The 27,877-nt window shown below is 39.3% G+C and overlaps 1 protein-coding gene across 1 annotated transcript; it reads left to right on the forward strand.

Annotated features, from left to right (window-relative positions):
• Positions 1–60: 60 nt before the first annotated feature.
• stk17a (serine/threonine kinase 17a) lies at positions 61–27,877 on the forward strand. Its single transcript, XM_018673614.2, has 7 exons — positions 61–561; positions 12,457–12,669; positions 21,657–21,804; positions 23,053–23,179; positions 23,267–23,315; positions 24,263–24,442; positions 25,337–27,877. Exons 1-7 carry the CDS (start codon positions 380–382, stop codon positions 25,686–25,688), a joined length of 1,251 nt encoding a protein of 416 aa, XP_018529130.1. The 5' UTR covers positions 61–379; the 3' UTR covers positions 25,689–27,877.

Raw genomic sequence — 27,877 nt, forward strand, 5'->3', positions numbered from 1 at the left:
ACAGGAGAAGGCAGTACACTCCACTATTGCCCTAATTGGCCAGTCTGTCTGTCAATCAACACAAGCTCCCATGGTTACTGAAAGCCCAGCACCACTACGGTTTGTCAGTGAACGGCAAAGTGAGGGTCGCTGGCAATCGACAAGAGGAGCATAGATTGAGTAACTTCAAAATGAGCCGGATAGTCGCGTTATTTGATAGTACATTAAACTATGCAGATGCTTCTAACTCTTAAGCTGCTAAATATTAATATTTTTCGGTTTTCTGAAGTTGTTATCGTTTAGTCAGCTGTATCGTTTAATATTAATGTGCTAACGTTACTTTTCGTCAAAGTTTTCATCTGGACTTTAGCTAACCAACCGCTCCAATAAAAACGACGTCATGATCCCCGAATGTCCACTCGCCGGGGACACGAGAAGCCGAACCCGCTTCCTGCACAGCTCAGCAGCCGAACCGAGCCAGAGCCGCAGCGTCAGCGGCTTGTTGTCCGAAATCAAAACCACCATCAACAACGAAACTTTCACCGACCACTACACCATCATCCCCGGCAAAGAGCTCGGAAGGTAATACGAACTGCTGGTACCGTGGGCTTTAAGTGAAAACTTAACTTAAAGTTGCTTGAAAATGGCAATTGTGATTTTTATTTTCAAATTTGACGTTGTTTGTCGGGCTTATATGACACTGCCAGTTGTAAACTGCAGCGCATTCTGGTTATTTAGGATAGATGTACATATTTCAAACAGCGTAGAATGAAATATGTTTCTCTCAAATATACTTCTGAGCAGTTGAAATAATTCTTGTTGTTGTTGACTTGGCACGGCAGCTCATTCACTGAGCAGGGCTGGCACTGGAGCAGTTAAGCTGTCTGCCAGGGTACTGTATCCATGCCTGATTGGTTTGATTGGGTTGTACCAGTAAACAGATGTCTGGGATTTATGTCTTAACTGCATTTCTTTACTGCAGTTGTACAAAATGATATCCTCCATCTTTAATTAATCAAATTATATATATATATATATATATATATATATATACCCTCTTTCTTTGGCTTCACCATATTACTCCCCTTACCTCTTACTTTATGATCCTCAAATTACTGTCCAGTGAGCCATGAGCATGATCTGCCAGAGTAATGAGTTGCTTTGACTTGCATTAATGATCTACTGCTGCCCTATGAACACACAAATATATCTGTATTGACATACATCTGGATTCAGAAGCAATATCATTATCAGTAGAGTATGACTTTTTCTACTGATGTTCAGCTGATTTTGTGGGATTGTTGTTTAATGATCTTATTTCTAGGTCTGCGAGTGTTACTGAATACAAGTTACATATTGAAAGGTGAATAAAAATATTGTCTTTGGAATTTGGGAAGTTAGATCAGGACATTGTTTGATGCCAGGGATCTGGCAGCAGTGTACCCTTTTGAACAGCTAATGTTTCTAATTATTTCTTAAAAGGTTAATTATTAGAGGAAGTGCCCTCCATCGTGTATGCTCAACTGATCTGGGATATAGCCCCTAACAAAGTCACAAGGCCAATCCCTTTTGGGTTAGAATATGCTTTCACCATGACTAATCACAGTTAGAATTACTTTAGTCACATTGTCTCAAGTGGTTTTCTGTCAGCTTTTTGTCAGGGATAACAGTATCGGTGTGTGTTGATCCAGGTATAACATTAGAGATAAGAGCTGAGTTTAGATTTGGCTGAACAAAAGTAATTTCAGCCAATGGTCTCCTGTTATGCAGCTATGTTAGCTATGTACGTTTGAGTCTCAGAGGACCACAACAAAGGCTGTGTGTGTGTGTGTGTGTGTGTGTGTGTGTTTGAAAGAGAGTGAGTAAGTGAGTGGCTTTGCATCGCATGACATGACATTGTGACTGAGATTAGCTGCCACAGAACAACATGAAAGGTTACATTAATCTGCAGTGCTACTCTGATCTACAGCATTGTAGTCAACAGATCAGCTGACACAAGTTCATGTGTTCAGGCTCATGTACGTACACCAAAGCAGTACAATCAAACATGTTGTCTTGTTGCACTCCTTGCTGTAAGCATGCTCATAACTGTGGAGAGAGTAAGAATCTCTCTCTGTTTCTCTCTCCCTATATATATTTATATATAATATTAATACATTTTTATCAATTTATATGTTTGTAGAGAAGGTCTACAAACTCTCCTGGTTGAATCATCAGTACAAAATATTAACAACTGCCAATTTTTCCATTAAAAAAATCAAAGGCATAACACTGGACATAAAAAAGTTAACTGTGACTCCCAAGGTGCATATATGTAAGAAACATCCAATCACCCAGCTTAAGCAGCAAGTTACATGTACTGCTAATGACAGGTGGAAGCCAAAGATTACAGTACTTGAAAACTGCAGGCTAAATAAATTTTCTTTTAGATTCTGGGTATTTTTGGGATGAATTAAGCAACTATAACACACAAAGCATTCACTCTAGCTGCTGCAGGGGTACAGCTTCACCTTCCTGTAGGGATGGTAGCATAGTGGACTGACAAAATAGATTAGAATCAAATCAACGTGTTGCTGAAGCTGTTTTCAGCAATAGTTCTAGTGTAGTAACTGATGAAGGGGGGTTGAAGTTCTTTGGCCGTACAACCTGTGTTTATTCCCTGGCTGAATCTTGGCCAGTTCTCTGGTTGAGCCCTCTGAACTCAGTGGTGGAATTCCATTCATGAGGCCCTTTCAGATTAAAGGCTTGGCTGTAAACTGGCACATACAGTGCTCTTTGTTGGTTTGTTGTGACTGTGAGTTTTTTTATTTGGACTATAAACATGATCATATGTAAATACATTTAGTGTCAGCTGGAACATAGACATTACTTATTGATTTTATGAATTCAGTGTTTACTCTGAGTTAATTCAGCTTTATTTATTTATTCCACTGAAACTGAATCTGTTCTTTTTGTATAGAAGTTTCTGTCACATTATTCCACTCTGGATTATCTCTGCTGGTGAAATTCACAGCTGTATAGCAGGGCCTAAAACCGAAGCATGATCATCAAACAAGCATGCAGAACATTCTGCCTGTAGCACAACGTTCTAGCCTTGTATGTGTTCATAAAGTGTGAAGTGTGATGTGCATGGTGAGCACTTTCCAGACTGAGACGTGGATAGATGGTGCCCAGTTCACGCCCCTCCGCCCAGTTTCCCAGCATTCCTGCTCTGTGGGGAAACTCCCTGCATGTGTGGACTGAAGCACAAATTTTCCTGGTTATTAGGTGGCACGCTAAGTTTCTCTCTAGGCCTACAAAGGGGCACGTTCAGGTTCCAGACAAACCTCAGTTTGTACATTCACAAGACATCAGTTCCTCTGATCTGCTACTCCACAGCCAGTTGATATTAAATAGTACCCATTTATGCTATAGCCAGGTTATAAAAGCTTTCACAGCAGGGTTTCCCTCCACTGCACTGGTCATTCACTGGTCAGCCACCAGTCTGAATTAAGTTTTATAGTCATCACCTGGACACATATCTAACCCAACTGTGTTTAGTTAAAATTAGACATTGAACAGCTGGACAGATAGAAAGTTCATAGTAAAAGAGGTACTTGTCTTCATTCACTGAAGTGTATCCTAATTTGCCTTTTATGAAAACTCAGTGTTGGGCAGGTCATTCTCAGACACAAAACCTTCAGGTTACAGGAGGTGCTATATTTCAAATGTTCACCCACAGCAACAATGAATTCCTAGAAAAAAAGAAGAGGACATTAAATGAAACCCTGTTAAAAAGTGCCATGCAAAAATATTGCAAAAAAAGATTTAGCATCAGAAATGCCACATTAAAGTGGTTCGGTTAGTGGTTACTGTCACATGCTCAAAATCAAAATTAAGGACTTCTCTCTGGGGTTATTCCAGGATATACATTGCTTCCAACTCCTGAAATGCCCTGAAATGTGAGAAGCATTAAAGAACATTGTGAATAAGTACTCAGCCCAGAGTTTGTGCACAGTTAAATGTTTTGTGTAATATTAAACATTTAAATCTCTTTACGTATCACCTGTCCTGTTTAAATGGGGCTGTTAGTCTTGGATTTCAGGAAAGTCTTCTGTGTCATGGACAGAATGTACTGTAAGTGTGCAGACATTTCCCCCTGTCTTTCCTTTGCTCACACATAATTAATTGATTTTCAATTACTCATATACCTCTTTTCCTTATTTTACCAAAAATTCTGTTTTACAAACCATCATATTTTAAAACCAACTTCTATGACATAGATAATCAATCAGAGTGAGTGGTTTTATGAATGCATTTGTTCAGTTTTCATATGATATCAAGACTACTTGTCAGTGTGTTCAGATAATTGTTAGAAGCTGTGACATGATATTTGAGGATTGGCTGCTGAAAGAACATTTCATTCACCAGCTACATACTGCCAAAAACTCACTATCCCTGAATAGAAACAATAAGCAACTGAATATTGTAAAAAGGATGATAGGAATTTGCATAAAAAGCTGCTGTCTGATCCCCACTAGCAACTGACTAGCTTTTTCCCACATTTAGGGGTTAGGGGAGTTTAAGGTAATACCCTCCAGTACGTCTCTGCAGTGGGAGTTCCAGATGGCCTGCAGCCAAGCTCCTTTGGTGACTGTGACAATGGCGAAGCGATCATTGAATTCCATATGGTCAAGACCCAAAGCTTTTTCCATAATGGGTTTTAGTGACAGAAATGGCCACTCTCTTATTAGCCCATATGGCCCTGGGCAGAGCTTTAGCGTTGCACATAGCCACCCTGACTAGGATATCACACTAGGAGCCCACTGTCATGGCTTCATGGCTATGTTTTTTGTTTGTTTTTTTTAACTAAATTTACTGATAATAGCTGACACTACACAATATTTTTAAACTTTTTAAGATTGATTTATTCCATTTCAGATCCAAAGAATGGCTTACATGTTGTGTTTTCCATAAAGAATTTATTTATTTTCAGGGAGGTAAAGCTTAAACCCACTCAACTGATCAACTGATTTACTTTTTTTTTTTTTTATCCCAATGGTACCTGATGATTTATAGTGATGTGAAAATGTATTGATATTAATATGTGATGGAATCCAAGCTAACTGTGAAGTCTAAACTGCAGTGCATACTTGATGGCTATTACAATAGAAGCTACCAGGGATTGGGAACTCTGTTGATAGCTGATCAATTTCTTTTTTTTCCAGAACTGCATCCCAGTTTAGGTCATCTGGCTTACGTGTCTGTGGCTTTAAGATTAGTGACATAGACAGTAAATTGACAGGAGGGTGCACACTATCAGCTAGCCCGAGTGTGTGCATGGGGAGTCTGTTGATGCTGGTTGGAGTGTTTGGCCCAGAGCCAGTGAAAATCTTTATTTCATTAAATGTATCCCGGGCTGCCTGGCTGCCTGTCACAGAGCCAAGCTATGAGACTGCAAACAGTCTCCACAGTCCACATGGCTAGAGCCAGGGATTCACTGAAATGGTTTTCCGAAAGCTCATGCACTGAAACCACTAATGGCTAATATTTTGTTGTAGGTGGAAAAACATATTTCTCCTGCATGGAACACTTAAGCCCCATTTGGATAGGATTAACATTGTAGGGAAAGTGGGGAAAAGTATTCACTATACTCCTCTGTAATTTAACTCATTTAAATCACTTGCAATGGGATTTTAATCATCGGGAAACATCGGGAAGTTGTGATCTGTCATAGACATGATTATTTTGCAGGACAGAGCCAAAAGCCTCCAGTGGGCTGCAGGAGAGTTAAAGGGGAGGTACTGAAGAATAGACATGATGCAAAGATACAGCATGAGGTGGATTTGTATCAAAAATTGTACTACTATTTGGAGTCAACACAGTTAAATCTTAATACATAAACATGAAACACGTAATAATGTCATTGAGTGTCATTTTTATTTCATTATCTCAATGTCCATCGTGACTTAACGTACATAAATCCACTTACAAATAATATAAGAGATACTGCAGCAACTTGCCTGAGAATCATCATGTCTTCAGTATTAGTGTAATCCAGTTGTAGCTGTCTGTACATCAAACAGGAATTGCTAATAGAAAATTCAGCATACTAATGTTATTTTGTCATCATATTGGTTCCCAAATAGGCCTATGTGTTGGATTTCACCATCACTTCAACAACCTTTTAGACAAATGGCAGTTTTCACACTACGCTTATTAAAGAAAGAGAGGAAAAAAGACATGACACAGCAGGATGTGCAGCTTCTCCTGCAGAAAAAAACGTAGGGATCCACTTAAAAGTACAACATTGTCACTCAGGATGGTATTTAAATTACAGGAAGGCCGTGGGTTTGCCAAAAGAGTAGATGATTGTGGCTGTAATTATTACTGTTGGGGCTGAATTATCCACATACTGTATATACTCTAGACAGTATTAAAATCACTGACCAAGAGAGTTCATTTTAAAGTAGCCCCTCCTCTCGTAGAGACATAAATCGAGTTTGAATGGGCCTTTATGTTCATCAGTCAAGATGAGGATACAGAGGGGCTTCCTAGAACCAATCACCATAGTGTATCACTTACACCATTAATATGACATAATATGACAAAATTTATTACTTTGTATTCATCAAGTCATTGGCAGCAACATGAATTATGCTTATTTAAAAATTACTATGTCTGACTTGTCACAACACAGGGAGTATGTCAAATTGTGACTTTTCAGTCATAAAGCAGCATTGAAAACATCAGTGTCTTCAGAGCTGTAAGAAGTCATTACAGTGGAGAAAAGCTCACAGGCTTGTTTTCACAGGACACAGAATTTGAACCTGGGTAGTAGTAGTTCAGCAATATCTAAGCATGATAAAATTTCCAAAGCCAGTTGAACTAGGGAATAACTGCTGTGTAAATATTTACTATTACAGTTAAGCTCTGTAATTGGTGTGCTGCAATCAGTGATGCATAAATCTTTACTTAGTAAACACTTACACCATAACCAGGTCATGCTTATGAACAGCTGGTGCAGCCTGCTCCAGCTCTCCATTAATGTATTGTATTCAAACCTAATCAGTGTGTTAATACACACAGTAGCACAGTAATGCACTGTAAGGCGCTCTGCCACAGCTTGGCTTTAGGCTGTAGCTTCCCAAAGCCATCCACTGCACCCATTAGTTGACTTCTTTACATTATTTGTAACCATGCCATCACCTCTGGCTTGGTCTGTGTACAGACGCAGACAAACACACACACACACACACACACACACACACACACACACACACACACAAAAGCCATCTCTTTCAGGGTGTAGTCTGTGAATGAGGCTGCTGGCTTTGGAAATGTGCTGACGCTGCTTTAGAAAAGGCTGTGGTGGCCCAGTATGGTTTCTAAAGAGCAGGCCCAGACTTCCAAACCAAACAGCATCTATCTACTGATGGCCACACCCAGACTGAAACACACTGCTTCCAGGGGTCTTTGAAACATGACAACTCAGTCAGGAAAAATACAAATCATGTCCTCAACAACAAATTGAGCATGTATGTTGTATTGTATCTATGCTTCAGAACACTGTGCTACAGTATATGAGTGACCAGCCCTCTGTATGCGTGGATTACTGTCTTCTCAGCAATATCTTTCTCTCTGTCACTCAATCTCTCTCCCCCCCTCCCTTTCCAGTATGATCATTGGCCACTGTTCTATGGAAACTTTCCACTTTTACATCATTTGTGAAATTTAAAAAAGGTATATTCAGACAGAAGGAGTCAGAGGTCTGTTCTCCAGGACACTCAACCTTGAACATATCAGTTAAAGTTGACATAATGCTGTGTGCAGCAAACGTTTTTGGCTGCACTCTGTTATGTATACAGGTATCACCATGCACTCATACATACACACACTGAGCAGTACATTTTTGACGTCTGTGTGTGTGTGTGGGGGGGGGGCACTTTATATAGCCAATGAGAATGTAGGGAACGGGTAAATGGTGCTTGTCGAGTACTGTCTGGAGTATCATCATCCCAGAGTGGGATGTTGTGAGCTGTTGGATTTGTAGAATGTATTATATGTAAAATAGAATGTATTTTAATGTAAGGTATGTCTTTTTATTTGAATCGGGGGAAAAAAAATATATTAAATTTGTAATCATCATGTTCATATTCAAAGTTCACAATCTACAGTGGCGCAACATTACTTTCACAATTAACTGATTTGCTGTTTGATCCATAAAATGTCAGAAACTAGTTTTAAAAAAGGCCACACAGTCCACAAGACCTACTTGTTTGGTCAGACAAATAGACCCAAACCCAAAGTTATAACAAACCCAAAGTTATTCAGTGTAGTGACATCAGTCTCTCCATTCATAATGTGGTTCATCAAATTCACTTTACAGACGGAGAAGCCAATTGCACCAATAAATTGATGTGTAACAAGTTGCTGTGATGTCCAATCTCATAATCAAGAAACATCTCTAAATGTTGGAATCTGTGGCTCGCAGCTGCGTTGGCCCCATGACTCTCACATGAGGCCAGCTGAAGATGAAGCAGCTCAGTGCAGTGCTTCAGGCCCAGAGCTGCTCGTCATGCTCTGTGCTCTGACACTAGTCCTTTATGGCTACCAACACAGTCTTTTTCATTATGTTCTAATCTCACGGCTTCTGTTCTTGCTCTTAGCTGTGGTTTCATAAAGACTGACTTGAATTACGCTCATCTTAGAGATCTCTTTTGTTTTTATAGTGCAGGCCAGCTAGTTTTAACCATTATCAGTTTTATAGTTTTTACTGCCCCTGTGGCCCAGAAAGACTCTATAGTCTTCTTTGTCAAAGTCCTGAGAATCCTTCCATTCATGTTGGGATATTTTAAAATGCATTCACTCTGAGCTTGTAATGAATGTTACCTTTTTTGAAGTACTATGTTTTATCCATAAAAAAGATTTTCAAAAAGATTTTCTTTTAAAGCTTTACTCTTTCTGCATTTACAGCCTGCAGAGAAAATGATCAGGCATTTCAGTCTGATTTTATTGTTGTGATAGGTGGTGAATATGTCAAACTCTTGATAGAACAAAAGTTGAGAAATGTGTGACTCAAGCAGATTCTTATTCATCTCTGCTTGTGGTGATTTATTCATCATTTAAGAATGTATTACTGGCTGTCATACTGTCACTGGATAATTTCAGTCATTTGTCCCTTACCATTTTGACAGAACCTTGTTGCTGTGTATAAAAAAGTGCAGCAGAACTTTAGGTCTCTCCTCATAGTTCTAACTTTTATTTAATAACTTCACTTGTTCATATTTTAAATGTCAGAGAAGTTTCACCACAGCATGAAAATCAAGTGACAAATAAAAGCTGTCACTGCCCTCTATACTGCCAGAAGATCCCCAGAAAATAGACAGGATTCACTGGGTCACAAGGCCAGGCTGCTTTCAATACCACCCCCACAACCTGAAGTATTATCTCACTGTACTGTATACATTACCAAGGTCATATTAAAGTTGATATGTCAGCCATATGAGGGATTATATTTTTCAGTTATCAGTTACCTTTTCCTTTCTTGATAATATTTCTTTGTTTGCGCTGTGCAACATAGGCTGTTTGTGAGTGTGTGTGTGTCAGCTGCTGGCCAGTTCACCCAGGAGAAGCAGCATACACCGACAAGGTAGACCTGCCTACCTGTCCAAGTGGAAACAAAGGCAGTAGAAACATAAATACCACACAGAAAACATTCTGAATGTACTTGGCGAAGTTATTAGACTAGTTAATCCTATCATTAAAATGCTGTGAAACCTCATTCCTAGGCATTCTGGACAGTATTTTGTTCTCTCAGTATTTTGGTACACAGTAGCCAGGAGCAGCCAGCAACCAATCACATCAAAATGGAGCAATGGCTTTGTATCCAGCAGACTCCTGACTGGCTGCCTGCTGTGCTGCTCTACATTAAACCTTTTGGATGGTTACCAGGCCTAACATTTGTAGAAACTTAACACCATTTATTTTGGTGTTATACAGACCAAGTAAAAATAGCTATAATTGACAGATCAAATTTCAGTGTCTTCTCTTTCTCACACTTGTCCTTTCTGAGTCTGAGAAGTAGGTTAAATCAAAAGTGCAAATGTGCCTCTGACAATTTATAATACTGCATAGGGATCATTTCGATTTGCTATAACTGCTTTATCCCATCCTTATTTATGTCATGCCAGAGAATAATTCCTGGCCACATTTAACAGAGAGCAGTTTTGACATGTCAGTGTGTATGTGTCTTGACTGTGGATCGGTCAGGTTCAGCCAGGGTGCTGCTGCTGATTATTGGAGCATTGACTGCCAACAGTAGCCAGAGGGAAGGCTTGATGTGGGCTTGTCATCTCCATCACCAGCTGCATTTCAGAGGATTTCCCCTGGGCAGCATGCACGTGTGTGTGTGCGTGTGTGTGTGTGCGCACAGCGCTATGTGGTCTTCACATGAGACCACCTTCCAGTCTGCAATAAAACTGGGTCAGGCAAGACTGTTGTGGTGAAAAGAGAAAGGGAAACACTGCCAAAAACATCCACAGCCAGATCCACACAGTGTGTTAAACTTATGTTTTTAAACCCAGCATTAACACCAGATACCCATCTGTGAAGCTGGGTTTCAAACAGAACTTGGTTCAGCCTCTGCCTCGTTAGCTGGGAAACCTCTAATGCCAGATTTTTTCATAGAAATAATTAAAGTCTATCTCAATACATAACACATTTTATCAAATACTACTTTACACTCATTAACAGATCCATCCAGATTTGTACTTCACTGTTAGACCCGTGTCTGTCATGACATGTTTGTACATCACTTTCTTGCAGCTTATTTACAGTTTTCTATCTCTGCCAGTTATCACTTGGCCAACACTTTTTTTTTTTTTTTTTTTTTTTTTTTTTTTTACCAACCCTATTATTTAGTTTTATAATTCTGGTTTCAGTTGCTGCTGCTCCTCATTAACTCTGGAACAGCCTCCTAAAATGTCGCAGAGAAGCCAAATCAGTGCACATCTTAAAAACCTTTTGTTTTCTGTAGCTTTGTCTTTGTCTTTAGGAATGGGAAGGACTGAACTATCTCAACAGATACTGGATGGATTACCGTAACATTTTTACAAGCATTCATGGTTCCCAGGGGATGATTCCATTAAAGACATAATTTAATTGTCCAATATTGCTAAACATTAGCATTTTAGTATTGTCGTTGTAAGCATATTTGCATAAAAATTTGCCTTTAGCTCAGGTGTCACAGAGCTGCTAGTATGGCTTGTTAGACTTGTCATGTATTGTCTTCTCTGTTTTATTTCCTTTAAAATCTTGTACAAATATTTTATAAGTTGTCCATTTTAAATATTCATGACAGTTTACAGACCAACGACATAGTTCCAATTTGTGACTGTAGACCTCCACCTGTCACTCTGTGTTATGCTCTCAGAGTGCTCTCTATGCAAATTGTAGGGGAAATTCAAAACTTATTTCTTCTCAGTTATCCAGCAGGAAGTTGTGTCTGCAAAGTTATTTTTGTGATTTCACAGGTGTGTACTTTCTGCCTGAGGTGAAATTAGCATTTAAAACTGACTGTGACCCTCTCCTCTGCTGTTCTTCTGCACTGGAGTAGGGTTAGGGTATGTTAAATCCACTGGTCAGGCTGGGCTAGTGGCCAGTACAGTCTGCGGAGGTTACAGCTCTTAGTTTGCAGAAGGAACTGAGTCATAGAGTAATGTATAAGTACTTAAGTCACAAATGAGGCAAGGTTAAACTTTGACCAGTTTTCCTGTGCATGTGGGATTATAAGCAACAATTCAGATGTGTCCACTTTCAGTTTGACCTCTAAAGTGGTTTAGGTAATCTGGATAAACTGTAAGGTTGTTTAACAACCTGTCTAACTGCTTATCATTCTTTTCCCAAGCAACCACATGTGCTCATTTTTTTCTCTCTCCATATCTTGAAATAAGTCTTGTGCACAATTTTGAGGGTTAGCAAAACAGAAAAACAAGGCAGAAAGCTTTTATTTTCCAACCATCTTATGAAAACATTCCTCTCAGTCACCCGGGGGTTTTGGACGTAAAAGAAATTCAGGGGCCATTGGTCTTGTTCATTAAACACTAAAGAGAATAGATTAGGGCTGATACCATAATTAAAAGGATTTTTCCTCCTGATGCAAAATATACTTTGATGGGTGAACTTCTTCATTGCAAATGATCTCTTTTTTCACATTTATCAGTACTGTTTCAGTCTAGATCAATAAGTTAATTCTTAATAATTAAGGTCTGGTGAACTCACTTGACCAACCAGAACAGAATTCAGAGGACAAATATGTTGCATCTCTTAGAAGGAATAGCATGGTCTTTTATTGAACTTAGATTGGGTTAAATGTCAGGCCATGATGTTTACTTTGGTATCTGTTAGTACAATGAGAGTCCAAGTGCTCCTCCAGTTACTGTCTCACCTAAAGATGTCCAATGTGTACATAGCACTGATGGTCTTGTTGTCTTCCAGGGGAAAATTTGCTGTGGTCAGAAAATGCGTGGAGAAATGCACAGGCTACGAGTATGCTGCAAAGTTCATGAGGAAGAGACGGAAAGGCCAGGACTGCCGGATGGAGATCATCCATGAGATTGCAGTGCTCGAGTTGGCCACAGTCAGTCCCCGGGTGGTCAACCTCCACCAGGTCTATGAGATGGCCTCTGAGATGGTGCTAGTCTTGGAGTTGTGAGTATTAAACCTAAACACACACACATTTTTTCAAAATATCTGCTGTGAAAAAAGCTCTGTTGTCTCATGGCTATTTTTAGTTTGCTCAGTTTACTTGTCTTTGATTCTCACCAGCTCCTTGTCTCTCTTTCTGTGATAATTGGTTATGATGTTTGTAATTATAAGTTTTTGTTTTTCCTTTTTATTGCCAAGGTGGTGTAGGCTATGTAGTTGAGTGTTTAAGTCTTAATTTGTGTGCAAGGGTGTTCTTTAGAATAAGAGGCATACATTTTTTGTGTCAGACTGTTTGTTTTGCTAGTGACTAAACATAGAAAACCCACAGGAAGTGAACAGTGTGATGTTCTCAAAGGAAAAGTGTGAGAGGGGACAGGCAATATAGCTGCAGCATTTTAGTCCTGCACAGCTTCAGGCCAAACCTTAATGCTCCAGCAAACACTAGCTATGCCAACAATGTGCCTCGCCTGTGTCCTTTGTATACACACACATATTGTGTTGTTGGATATGGGTAGGTTGGGTTTCCTGTGTCCCAGGATTATGACTGAGACCTGAAGTAGACAGACTGACAGCAGCTTGATGTGTTAAATCCATCAGTAACAGTGAAAAAAGACCAACTGGAGCACAGCTTGGTTTGACCCAGTATGTGGGATTTACACACACCACACACACACACACCACACACACACACACACACACACACATGCACGTGATACTGTGTGGTGTTGACTACAGTAGCCACACCAGTTGTCGATGATCTCATCTCACTGGTCATGCCTGGGCTATGCTTGACCTGGTTCCCATAGTGTGTGTGTGTCAGTTCATGTCATGCCCGGCTGATCAAGAAGGTCTCTCTCACTTCCCCTGTCTTTCTGTCCTTGTCTCTCTCTCTCCCTCAAGCCATATTGGATTTTGCCTGCATCACACACAAGTACACGCGTGCACAAACTGAAGGCAAACTGCTAGATTGGATAGTATTGACACATTCTGGATCAACTGTCATCTGTCATTCATGACCTCTATGCATACACCGCAAACAATGCAGTGCTGATTTCACTGCACACACCTACTGTTTTATGCCTGAAAGATGCATCAAGCAATAAAACAATATAAATGTGTTACAAGAGGAGCACCATAGAGGATCCAGTGTCAAATACCTCTTCATCTGCTTTTTGACAGCAGCTGATCATATCAGGTGGTGATATTTAAACTAGAGGCCAGCTGTGTTGAGACACCGTGTCTCTTAATGTTCTGAAGTGACTTGAATGACTGGAGAACTCCAGTGATAAAACTGCCCTTTCATAAAGCTGAGTTGTGTTAAATTCCTAGTATGAGTTAAACACCTCAAAACTCAAGATCTAGGGATATCCAAAATAGCCCCTCTGACGTCCCAACTCTATTGACTTTGACAAGTAAAATGATAATAAATGATAATGATAATGATAAAATGATAATAAAAGTGTCTGTTAAATGTTAGTTATGATTAAAAGTTGAAATGAAATGAATGACAATTATTATTATTATTATTATTATTATGATCATTTTTCTTGTGTCAGTCCAGTGTCATCAAGCTTGTTTTCACTTTTAGTGCCTCTCTTATTTCACTCTGTTTGCATGGAATGAGAAATGGAGTAGAGTGGAGAGGTTGCCAGTGTTGTGTGGATTGTAGTATTTTACAGGATTATGTACTGTCAGCAGCACATGCCATACAATGCAATCTGTCCTGTTAAGGAGATCCCATAAATGCCCCTTTAAATGCTCCAGTTGGCCAGAGTCCTCCCCCACCTCAGTCCCTAATCCTAATCCCAGCCATTGTTCATTAAAAGGATAATCTCAGAATTAACTGCTGCCCTGAGTGAGGATAGTGCTCCTCGTCAGACACACATAGTCAACCTGCACAGACTCACCCACACACACAAACACACACACGTACATAGACCAAGCCATACTAACACAGAAAGATTCTACAGTTTGGTTGATGTTGTAATTTGATCGATATTTCCCCCCAGAATGTAATTATTAATGGACCCTCTCACATCGATGACTCTAATAAAGAAAACAATATAATGTTTATTTGTCTCATAATTCCTCTTAACATGTTATTAACATGCAGTAGTTGCGCCACACCCTTTTTATATGAAGTTTTTCCAGTTTCTAGATCCCTTCCAGCTATTTATAAACAACCCAAGAAAAGACGATCAATTCAAGTCTACGATATGATCATATGAATGAAGAGGTAACTGTTCAATGGAAGCAATTCCTGTGTGACTGCTAGAGTTCATGTCAGCACCATTTAATCCATCCAACCACCATCCACCCAACCCCCCCTTTCCTCTTATTTATTTCTCCTCTGTGCTTTTTATATCGAAAGGAAATAGAGCAGAATACTTTCATTCTTTCTGGGGAGAGGCGTTGACAACATACTCGTCTTTTTCTCTCCCCCATCTTTTATTTGGCTGACAGCTGACAGATATTTCGGGCAGTGGGGTAAATGGTGATGAAGGAAGATTGAAAGATAGATGGAGGGAGGAGGGGGCAAATATTCTACGAATGAGGGTCAACTTGACATAGAAAACTATTCATGCCATGATGGGAGGGGGGAGGGAGGGAGGGATTGGTGAGGAAAACAGGCAAAGGGGCCAAAGCTTTTTTCAGGCTGGTAGGGAGAGAAGGAAAGAAAGAGATGAAGAGTGGGAAAAATGATTTTAAAAAAAGGAAGAGAAAGAGGCAAGAATAGTGTAAATGTGATGGAGAGAACAGTTAAACAGAAAGAGGAAGGCGTCTAGAGAGAATGAATGAGAGCGATAGAGAGCTCCATGGCCTCATTGCTGGCTGAGCTCCAGCTGGGAGTTCATTATGTCAGTTGAGCCGCACAAGCGCACGTGATGAGCCAAAGCATGGCCACTTGTCCAGAGAGAGAGTCACACAGGGGAAACAAAACATAGGATTGACTTGATGGTTTAAATCAACTTGTTAATATTCACACAAACTAACTGTTTGTAACTTTATGGATTCTATTTTCGACATTTTCTGTGTTTAGCTTTGTCAAACATTAAGGATAAGGCTGGTGTTCGGTTTTCTTCTTACTGTCAGCAAATCCCATGAAGAGACCAAACCTGCCTGTCCGGGGCTCAACTGAAGAAATCCTTAAGAATGGCTCACAAATACATGGTTTTATTTTAAAAAGCAAGGCTCTGTAATTTTAATTAAAACAGCTGGTCACGGTAGTTTTAACGATGTCAAATAGGAGGAAGTAGTGCATTTGTTAGGAACTATTTTCAGCAGCGGATTAATCCACTTTTGGCACTCTAGTTAGTATTTGGGCCAGCAGGACAATGTACGAGGGGGCTTCAAAAAGTTTGTGGAAAAAGTACATGTATGTGGAACCAAGTCAAAATAAACTTTAATGGTAATGAAAGATGTCACAGTGCAACAGTGTGGCTCATTGTTTTCAAATAGTTTTTGGACAAGAATTGAGCTCTATGGCAGACAGATGAATAAGATACAGTACTGTGAAAAAGTTGAACAGATTCTTATTCATCATGCAGCACTGACAGAGAGGCGCCTGATCAGTTCCTAGACTTATTCTGTGCAACAATGAGGCCAAACATACAGCCAGAGAACAACTGCACCAACCTCTCCATGATGCTTGAAACAACCTACCTGCCTTTGTGGTGTGGTCACACCATATATTGATTTGATCTCAGGTTTAGTTTAGTCTTGGGATTTGTTGACAGTAAGAAAAATAAAAGAGATATGTCAACAGACATATCTCGTAAGTTCAGTGTTGCAGTGGGACCTGACAGCAAAAATAAATATAAACATAGAATACAAAGCTCTTACCATGTGTAAATAAGGGCAAGGAATCCAGAGCAAATTCCATTTTCCAAAAAAGAAGTTGAATTTGGCAGATCTACTGTTCCAAATACAATTTAATGCTTTGCTTTCCTTGCATGCTGCGTTTGAGTTGTACTCGTAGGAGTATTTGGCGCACCCCTGTGCCATTACCTTTTGTAATAACAAACTAAGCACAATAAAAAACTAAAATGTAAAATAAGAATGTTTGATGTAAGGCTCACATTGTGCATACTTAAGTTTTCCTCTAGCCATATAATATAACTTGGGAGTAGGTATACTAACATAGAACACTGATAGGTTCCTGGGGCTCTGGGAAAAAGTGGGTGTCAGGGCTCATGTTGGGTTGGCTCAATAGGGGCCCACAGCTCATTTTTGCCTTGGGGCCCTGTAGCAGGTTAATTCGGCCCTAAATGTAATTAGTGGTGATGTCAGATTTCAGGCATTTGGACAAATGTGGGTCCATCACTAAAACTGTAACTTGCTGTTTTCTGCTGTAAATGGACCCATTGCCGTGTGGGAAACTCCAGTTTGCTGGATATGAATACATTATGAGTGCAGTATGGAGGGCCGCTCCAGGCATTCACTTGACCTCACTCTGACTTTATTGCTCCCCCTCTCCCTGTCACGCACATTTGTCTCTTTGTCTCTGCTGTCCTTTGTGGGGATGGTTTCCTCTTCTATGCTGATCTGTCCTTGTTGTTGCACCTCTTTCTAACTTAATTGTGATCATGGCACAATTGGAGTTTGATAAGTCCCATTTTATGCAGTCATTTTGAGGCATACTCGTAAAGGAATAGCCAATACTTTTATATTTGCCCTGTCTTTCAGTTCAGGGCTTCCTTCAGACAACAGTCCAGACCCTGCTCAATTCCCCCTATTGTTTTGGTGTTTGTTTATATTTATGGTGTGAAGGAAGGAGGTCAGATTATTTAGGTCAGCTGACGTTCATGTTATTATCATTATTATTATCATTATTTTACAAAACCATCTGAGGTACAGCGTAACGAGTGGCTGATCAAAGCTGAATCGATTTATTCCCACAGCACTGAGCTGACACCAATTTCATTAATTACATTAGGAACTTGCCAATCAAACTCTGACTGACTGCCCTCTGGCCTGCATGAACCTGACCTCTCACTGGGCTTCAAAGCTACTTTCAGGATTCAGGGGCACCACAGAGGCAACAGGCCAATCTGCTTTTGTCTGGGATCATATCAATGGAGGTGTTTTTTTAGTGTGTGTGTGTGTCTGTCTGTTTCTGGTTGTGTGGATGACCCATTTACTGAGTCTTCTCAGTCACTGAGGTCAAAATAAATATTTAAAAGTGTATTCATGTCAATTGATTTATTTAGAAAATTGATTTGTCATTTCCAGCCATGTTTCCTCATATTTTGTTCCTCAGTTTTTAATCTTCTTCCCATGAACATCAGTGCATAACATCTTACAGGTCCTTGAAATTACATTCATAATTTATTTCTGGAATTCCCTGCCTGAAGATCTAAAGCGTTCCAAAATTTAAATCTCTTTAAATTCTCCTATGAAAACTTAGATTAAAAAAATATGTGCTTGATAAATCCCTAGGCACTCTCTGTAAAAAAAAAAATACTGTTTTTCTACATGTCTTATATTATTACTACCAAACAGTTTCGACAAATAAGTTAGGAAAAATCTTAATTGCAATTTTAATCATGACATGTTATCTTTTTAGTAACGGAGAGATTTTTTATACTTTAGCTGATAATGTGCACTTTACATAATTTTAATTCTAGGAAACAACAGTGTTGCTCACTTGTTGAACATAGAAGAAATTTGAGCTCTGAGTACATTCTTAGACACACTTTCACAACATTGGAATTTATCTGTGGGAACTGAATCATCGAGTATCAAATTGAATTGAGTCTGGTTATTAGCGCCGATATCCAGCAATTCAAAGACATCACGGGTCTGGGAATTTGTGATGGTCTTCTTTCATAACTTTTAGATATAGATTATAGACTTAGTGATGAATTGATTAATAAGAAAAATTATCAACAATGAAAATAAATAAATAATTATTAATTTCAACCCTAAACTGGTCTATAAACCATCATTATTTTTTATCTCTTTGGTTTTATCATTACATTTTTACATTTTCATCATTACATTACATTACATTTTCATTTGACATTTTTACTTTTCCTGTGCATTCCTCTCCAGTCTGGTTCTATTTGTAAAGCACTTTAAATTGCACTGTATAAGGTGTATAAGGTACTGTACAAGTACAGTTTGATCGACTATCCTGCAGTTATCTTCCATCTTCTCTCACATTATAGTGCTTTGGCAGAGGACTTTAAAAGGTAGTTTGAAACACATTCTTGGACAAGTTTTTGCAGCTGTTGCTTTCTAGAATTTGTTAAGATGAGGCAGGTTTCACTACAGGTTTTACACTCTATTGAGTCTTTAGTTGTTGTTTTCTGTATGCCAGACTGGATTAGTTTCTGTCTGATCCTCTGAGGAATGAAGTTTGATCCCAACAGTTAAATGCACGTGCCAAAAGCAGCCGTGTGTGCAGGTGTGTGTATGCAATGGTGACTCAGATTAGAAACCAATCATTTCACACGCACATTCCCTCAGCTGACCTAATTATTATCAGAATTCTCCTCCTCTTTTGTGCTCTGATTGCCCAAGAAGCAGACTGTGATTTCTGGCCCTACACACACACACACACCAAAGCCTACATAGTAGGGTGTGTATTTGTGTGTAAAGACTGCTTCAACTCTTAAAGTTGAATTTGTGACAGTTTATACGGCACAAAGCTTCTTACAAAGACACATCTGTTATTCTCAACCACAACTAAGACAGACAAAAATAAAATTTAAAAAAGCAATAAAAGTGAAAGTTCTCACAAGCCATTTGTGCCATTGGTTATTTACTAGAGATTATTGTGGGGAGCCTTCATAGCAGCAGTGAGGCAAAGTTTTTATTTAAGATATTCAGAGAGAGAATTTGTGTTTCAGTAAGTTTAACCAGGTATACTTTTTTTTTTTTAGGTCTGCTTTACTTTTCAGGAAATAATACATAATAATAAATCAAGTTTAAATGAGTTAACTTGAGTTAAACAGAAACTTAACTCCAAGCGCTCCAGTTTCCTCCTACCCAACAGATATGCATGCTGTGCCATAGCTTCCATTTTTTATTAAAAGTACTTTGCCCTACGTGTTCCTTCCTTCTCTTGTCCAAGCTTCAGGCAGTGAAAGGGATGTTTCTTTGGCTATATTGGCTCATCTCCCTCAATAAAAACAAAGCCATTTGCCAGCAAAAATGTCAGAGTAAATTGTAAAAATGTGTTATTTGAATTGAAAGAAATCACTTAAATTCACTAAAACACACAAAAAAGGGGCCAGTGGAAAAAGTTACAGTGTCCAGACCTCAGAGGACCACAGTGGCAGCTATGGCAATGAATGCATGTTAGATTCTATTAGTTATCAGTATTACTGCTGCCACTGCCCTTGACCAAGTTCTGTGGCTGTGGATGATGATAACACTGTACTCACTCAAGTATAACCAAACGTCTGGAACATCTGAACAAGTGATCAGGACATCAGATTTCCCTTCACTAATGGTTTATGGCAGTTGATTTGTTCTGTTAAAGTCTCATAAACAAGGCCACAAGATTCTTTTTCTTCAGCTGCTACAGTGTGACTGGAGGACGAATGATTTTATCAGATAGTTGGAAAATTAAAAGCTTCCCGCATCCTGACACAAGATAGTGTGTTTACTTGCACAAGGGAACACAGAATCACGCACTCAAAGTTGAACAAGGTCCAACAAGTCAAATAACATGAGCAGTCAGACAATCAGACGTCAGATAGAAACCCAGATTATTTACATCACTTTATTTCAAAGCCAAACTAAAAGTGAGTGCACCTGAAATGTTGGAAAATGTACTTCATTGTCTTGTTTGACTAACCTGGAAGTTTCTTAAAAATCTGTCTGATCATGTGACTGCTTATGTTTCTTAACTTGTCTGTCTTATTTTAAGTGACATTACCTCAGTCCCAGTTGTCAACAGTTAACTTGGTGACTACAATGATGCTATTACTGATGGGAATGACAGTCAAATCTACATAAATAACCGACTACATGAATTCAGGACCTCTGTGCAGTACAGGTTGTGGCCAGCCTGCACTGTTGTGTTGCACCTACTTTGATAAATGCATAGAATGGAGGTCCTGTGAGGAACTGTTTGACTTTCATTAGGTATAGCCTCCAGACTGTCCTAATGTTTTTACTCTCTCTAGTCAGGTTAAAGGCCCTTTCTTCTCACCTTGAAAATCCAAAACATTCTCACTCACCCCTACTCTTCCTCCACCTTCCTCTGAGATAAAGCCTAATTCACAAGCACCCTGAGGGAACACCTTGTCTATTCCTGACTACCAACCTTCTTTTTCTTTTTGAGTTTTTAATTGAGTTTGTCCATCAGAGTTTATCTCAGGTCAAAGGAAATTAAGGGTGCTTGGAGGAGGGCAGTAGTTGTTGTGTTTGCAATAGGTTGAGACAGTTTTCATTTTACTGTTTGTTTTATAATCACCGTGCTGTTTTCTTATGTCGGAGGTGAAGAGAAAGTGATCAGTCAACAGTACAAATGGCCTCATTCAAGTGAAGCTCATAATTAGTTTGCTATATTTAGAGGTGCTCTGCTATTTCTGCCACCACCTCCAGCAAGTCAAAACACATACACATTCACACATTGGGGCTAGATGGTGATTTATTTCCACAGTGTCATGTGGGATTCACCATAAAAAGCCTGACGTAGAACAAGTTTTCCCAATCATTTTGGTGAGATTGTGGATGAAACAGGGAACCCAGACTGTAGTTTAGGTTTCCTGCCGGTGAACCGGTTTCCTCCCACAGTTCAAACACATGCAGGTTAGGTTAGCTGGGAACTCTAAATTACAGGCAAATTTGTTTGTCTGTCTGTGCGTTTAAGACTGGTGACCTGTCCAGGCTATAGCCTCCCTGACATTACACAGAGACTGATCCTTAGGTGGATGCTTACTCCAAACCTGACTGATCTCTGCTGCTCTTATGAAGAATTTCAAAGAGGCAAGTGCAGATGCTTTGTATTCTTATCTGCTGTATGTCTTGTGCAGTGCGGCCGGAGGCGAGATCTTCAACCAGTGTGTGTCAGATCGGGAGGATGAGGCCTTCAGCGAGGAGGACGTAAAGAGGCTCATGAGGCAAATCCTGGAGGGAGTCTCCTTCCTCCACCAGAACAACATAGTCCACCTCGACCTGAAGGTCAGTGCAGATACACATACTATCATCTCCACTATCACTTTATTTTGTCTTCCTTTTATAGTCCATTCAGTTCCACTCTTATTCTTAAATCGCACCAGTCAGTTAAGATAAAACCTAATACATTCTCCAGGAAAACAATGTCACTGTAGGCTTAGGAAAATAGAACCATAGCAATTTCCCATCGAAACCAGTTTTTGAAAGCATTTGAGATGAGAAATAAATTAATCATTTAACATTTCATTTACAGCACATACTTTTAATTAGTTTTAAATGGGTCCACCCTAAATTCCAGAAAATAATAATATATATATGCATACAGTTTTTATTTTATCTGTCCAGGTTTTCAGATTATCTGTCTCTTCAGATTTGTGCTTCCACCCAAGTACAATGGTAGTTTTGTGGTGCTCACAGTTTTGGAAAAAATATATTTAAGTTTCAGCAGCAACAGGAGCAAGAGGTGAGTTCTGTGAATAATCAAGAGTAAGGACATTGTTTTGGTCAAATCTGTAGCATGTTCATATTAAACAAGACATTCAATGGCATAATCTTGGGCTCTAGGAAATTACAATGGGCATTTTTAATCTTTAAGATTTCTGATGATACATAGGCTAAATGATGAATCAGTAATTGAGAAGATAATAGGATATGAATCGATTATTAAAGTAATCAGTTGTTTTATCCCTTCTTTCAGGAAATTCTAATTCTACGACATAGTGGCAGTGATTGAAAGCCAGAATTTATCAGTAAATCTAATGCAGTACTTAAAATTCCAGCCATCTGGAATAAAATTTTGTCGCAACAGGCGAAAAAGCTTCAGCCCTGGTAGAAAAAAAAGGACACTTGTTAGAATCCAGGTGAGGCAATCTGTCGGTGTAATCATTCTGAAAACATGACCAGCTTTGTACTAATGCATTAGTAGTTTTTTCTCATTCTGATGAAGCAGAATAGTGCTCAGTGCTGGCGGCAGCGTCAGTAATTGCAATGATGGGCAAATTTCAGAAAATGTGGGAATTAAAAATGTGAAAACATTGCTAACACCATAATGAGTGAAGGCGAATTGACTGTAAGTGTAAAACCTAAAATGAAGTTCTACCACAGATGGGTATATCATGTATGAACTTGGTTAAACATAAAAGACACTGCTGCACTGTATGTGAAGGATAGAAGATAGGATGGTACAGATTAGACAGATGCACATGTGTGAGTGTTTCCTGTCTAGTAGTAACATGTGCTGTGATGTCCCTCCAGCCTCAGAACATCCTGCTGACCAGCAGCTCTCCTCTGGGTGACATTAAGATTGTGGACTTTGGTCTGTCCAGGATGGTCTGCAGCCACCAGGAGCTCAGAGAGATTATGGGAACCCCGGAGTATGTTGGTGAGTCGCTGCTCAACCTCACTTCTACCACCTTTGAACTGATGTAGATCCGAATGTTAATGTACATGTTTGTGTTCATTGTTTCAGCTCCTGAGATTCTAAATTACGAACCCATAAGCACAGCAACAGATATGTGGTAAGGAAACTCTTTCTTTGTTCTGATGAGGAATGTCGTAAATTTAAGATAGATGCTGGACCTCTCTGTTTGTAGGGGTGTGGGTTTGTTTTGCTCATTGTAACAGTCAGTAGTGTCTCAGTTTTATATCATCTGCTGGTAAAACTGTCACAGTTTCCCCCATAAACTTTATTCATAGTAGTCACAGTCACAGCTATAACCAGATGTTTCACTGAAGTTGCTGCTACAGCTTCTTTACCACCCTGAACTTTTGTGTGTAGAATTTGTTGTTTCTAACTTTGGCTCCCCCTAGTGGTCTGATCAGTAAAGAGTAAGAACTTGGGTAGAGGAGAATGTAGAGGATGCAACCCATTTAATATATCCATAATTAAAAGAAATATTTTTTCTCATTTTGTCTGTTTGTAATGTCTAAATCTTGGCAATAAAGAAGTCTTTACATCTCATGGATCTCTTTAACAATTCCTAGCAATTTATCTGTTCTCTTTAATCATTTACATGTTTTTTGCCACCATTATACATTTCATCTCTCATTTTCTAGATCATTTGTTTTGAATATTGTAAATTAAAACATAAACTATTAAAACTATTCTTTAAAGTGATCAACCATACTGCAGTTACATAATGTACAACCATAAAAATAGTTGTTTTTTTTAATTTGCTTCTCAGCAATAAACTCAAATACTGTGAAGAATTAGCAGCAAATATAACTCAAGTAACAATGAAAACCTAATTTCAGTCATTATCACTCTTGATTTATGTTATTATTATTTTATTTCTTATTCATTTTATACTCTCGTTTACCTATACTTGCTACAGACACTATCTATGTACACTGCTTACATTTGGGTTTTTATATGGATAGTTATTTATATATTGTAGGTTTTTTCTTCCTTTTATATCAGCCTTCCTTAACCGTGACTGCACTGTGCTCCACGTTGTGTGTTCAGGAGTATTGGTGTTTTGGCCTACGTGATGCTGACAGGGATCTCTCCGTTCCTGGGCGAGGACAAGCAGGAGACCTTTCTCAACATTTCCCAGCTCAACGTGAGCTACACAGAGGAGGAGCTGCAGCACCTGGACCAGGCCGCCCTGTCCTTCATCCAGACGCTGCTCCGCAAACAGCCACAGTCAGTCCATACCTCGCTTGTCCACACCTCACATAAACTCATGTGGCACTTTCTCAGGAAAAAAAGGCAGAGAAGAGAATGAGCAGACATTCACTTGCAAACTGATTTTAATAATTTACTATCACAAAATGGCTGCCTGGGTAGGAGGAGGAAGTCATTCATTAATCTAAACTCTTATGGCTGAAGTGAGTAATGTGAAGATATTTAGGTTTTCTTAGGAACAGTGTCTCCTCTTCTTGTCATACTGGCAGATTACAGAGAGAAAAATAAATAGTGGTAATAGTTTATGGATATTTTCTATTCTCCCCAGTATATAGCAGTAATAGCATTTTTTGAGGTTTCTTTTAGTTTTCTTGATGGACAGAAACCTCACTTTGGTTTCCTTCTCTCTGTAATCAGTGTATGTGTTTTAATGTAGCCAAATTCACCATTTCAATTGTTCCCTTTTACATATTTTTCTGCTGTCAGACAACAAAACAAGCATGAAATTTATATCTGATGCATTTGTACATTTGAATTTGGTCATGGCTCATAAATATTAGATTGCTGAGCTGCAGACAGAGTCATTATTTTACGATCACATCATCGGACAAATGAATAAACATGCAGGTTAATCACAGCCTTAAGTCTACACCAAACACTGTGTTTAACTATACTAAATTAAATATATACAGTATATTGTCTTTTTTTAAGTACAACTAAATGTAGCAGTAGTTGTAGTAGTTGTACAAAAATTACACACTAAGATTTCAAAGAAGGTTGAGAACCCCTAACAGATGTTGAGGTTTACACGCCTTAGTTTCCTCACTTCTGGGCTACTTCAGTGTCTTGGTACAGTGATTGATGAGGCATTCCTACCAATGTGTGTGTGTGTGTGTGTGTGTGTGTTTTCAGGGATCGAGCCACAGCAGAGCAGTGTCTCAAACACCCCTGGCTTCAGTCCTCAGAATCTCAGGAAACCCAGACGGTGGAGGAGAATCCCTCAGCAGAGGACCAGGAGGAATCCACCACCACCAGCATCCCTGAACCTCCTGGCAGCGCAACCACAGCTGAGAAGGAGGAGGAGGAACGCCCAGTGACGGAGGAGCTGATAGTCATGGCTGCCTACACTCTGGGTCAGTGCCGCCAGTCCTCCACCTCAGAGAAGGAGGCTCTGGCTGCCGAGCAGAAGGCCATCTCCAAGCGCTTCAAGTTTGAGGAGCCTTTCAGTGCCCTGCAGGAGGTCCCTGGCGAGTTCATCTACTGATGCATGCACTACCAACCTCTGAGGAGGAAAAGTCAGTGGTGTCACGGTAACGAAAGGAATAAACCTGCTTATTCAAACTCCCCTCCATATATACTTTATGTGTATAATCAGATGCTGTTGCACAGTCAAACTGATTTTATTTAAGAAGCTGGATTTTAAGTGCATTTTTAAGTACCTACTCACATATATTCCCCATAATGCATCACCTTGCTTGATACCCACATGCCCATGTCCTAACACAGCTACAGTAGGTCTATGTCACTTTTATTTCATTTGGTTTGCTGTTGTACTTTCCCCCTGAATAACTGGCCAAATGTAGGTGTGACAGGTGTGAGATATTTCCACACACTACTGTAACTTTGGAAATTGAATTCTGAGGTTGTTTTCCCAGACTGACTCTCAACAATAAAGCAGGGAGAAATCCATCACAGAAGAGGCAGAGAGACACAGGCTGAATCCAAATATCCACCCAGTTTAGATGTCACTTCAGTAGATGCCATGGATGTCACTAGTTCCTCTGGAGCTTTTGACCATGTGATATGATCTTTCTCAGCAGATGTCTGTTTTGGACAGAACACCATAAGAAAAAATGTAATTTGAACTTAAACTTTGGATTCAGTGACAACAACTGCTGAGAAAGATTGTGTAGTTCAACCAAAAGCTCCTGAACAAATACTACACTGACCTTGTGGCTTCAAATAAACAACAACACATACATATTGTTAAATTGTGTCTATTTTTTTATGATCATTATTTTTGTGTCACATCCATGGGGCTTAAAATGTAATAGTCAGTCTGCTGAAGTCTACATCCACAGCAGAGTCTCTAGAAGCCTCTGGACATCTGAGTCTGCAAATGCAGGGGAATTTGGACATTTGGATTCAACCAGAGATAAACCCGGAGGAGCAGAAAATAGAACAGAGAGCAGAGCCACAAAACAGACTGATCAACATGTTGGTTCAGTTTCAGTGTTAAGCCTCAGAAATCTACAGACAGCAGGGCACAGATATGGAGAGCTTTTACACACACAGTGATGTCACTTGAGTTAGTGTTGTCTGAAGATCACAAGGTTGAAAATGAAGAAAAACTGAGGGTGGAGTAGTATGTGACATCACCTTTTTCCAGCTGAGCCCCCCCCCACAGATAAAAACAGAAATCCCTGATGTGAGATGAACACTTCCATTTTTGAAACATAAAATGTTGTGTTGGACTTGTCAGCCAATCAGAACAGAGAATTCTTAGTGGTCATGGTATAAGATACAATGTCAGGCTTCAGTCTTAATTATCAGACTTACACTGAAATGAAACCATCATATTTTGATGACAGGGCTAAATGCATTCTGAGAAATACAATATCACTGAATAGAAAAACACAAGTAAGGTTGAAGGAAACTAACAAACTCCTGCCACTGATACCAGATACTATGAAAAGTACAACTCCTCTTCTTAGTGTATTGATAGCTCTGGAGAGGTGTAGGCTAATACTGACAGTTCCACTTTACCAGGTGGAAATCTCTCTACAGTATGCAAAAACTGTGTATATAGCACAAATACAGTTCCAGTCATCATATATGTGCATGTGTACTGATGACTGACGTGGTTTGTAGTTGGGACTGTTTGTCGCACTTATTACAAAACAGTGAGAAGAAACTCTTCTCATTTCTTTTTCATGATTTTTGAATTCAGAAGCCAAATCTGTGTTGATTCCTGTCCATTTCCTTGTGTTTGCTGCTTTCCTCTGAACAGAACCAGCTGCTCGATCCTCTTTGTATCTTCTCTTTATTTTGTATTTGGTGCCATGCTTGGAGATAATATTTGATTATTTTAAGCTCTTGCTGCTTTTATTTCAGGTGTTTCTGTGTAATATTGCAAATATCTCTGAGACAGAAATTTGGAGTTTTTCTAATTCTGTGTAATGATGCAAATTTTGTCGTTTTTAAGACGTATATACTGTTTAAAGAGCCATGTCACATATTCCTCTCACATTAAGGACTGACCTTCCCAGGGATCTAGTCTCTCTGAAGCAATAAAGACAAACCAGTTTAAACTTATACATGTAGACAGCAAGCACTCTAGACTTCCACTGGGTCTGTACTGTAAATTTGTGTCTATGAAACAATAAGCTCTGTTACTATGGGAACAGATTTGTACATGAATGTCCCCTACTGTAAATAAACATTTCAAAAGCG

The sequence above is a fragment of the Lates calcarifer genome, linkage group LG24 (genome assembly GCF_001640805.2).
Source record: "Lates calcarifer isolate ASB-BC8 linkage group LG24, TLL_Latcal_v3, whole genome shotgun sequence".
In the NCBI taxonomy this organism is placed as follows: Eukaryota; Metazoa; Chordata; class Actinopteri; family Centropomidae; genus Lates; species Lates calcarifer.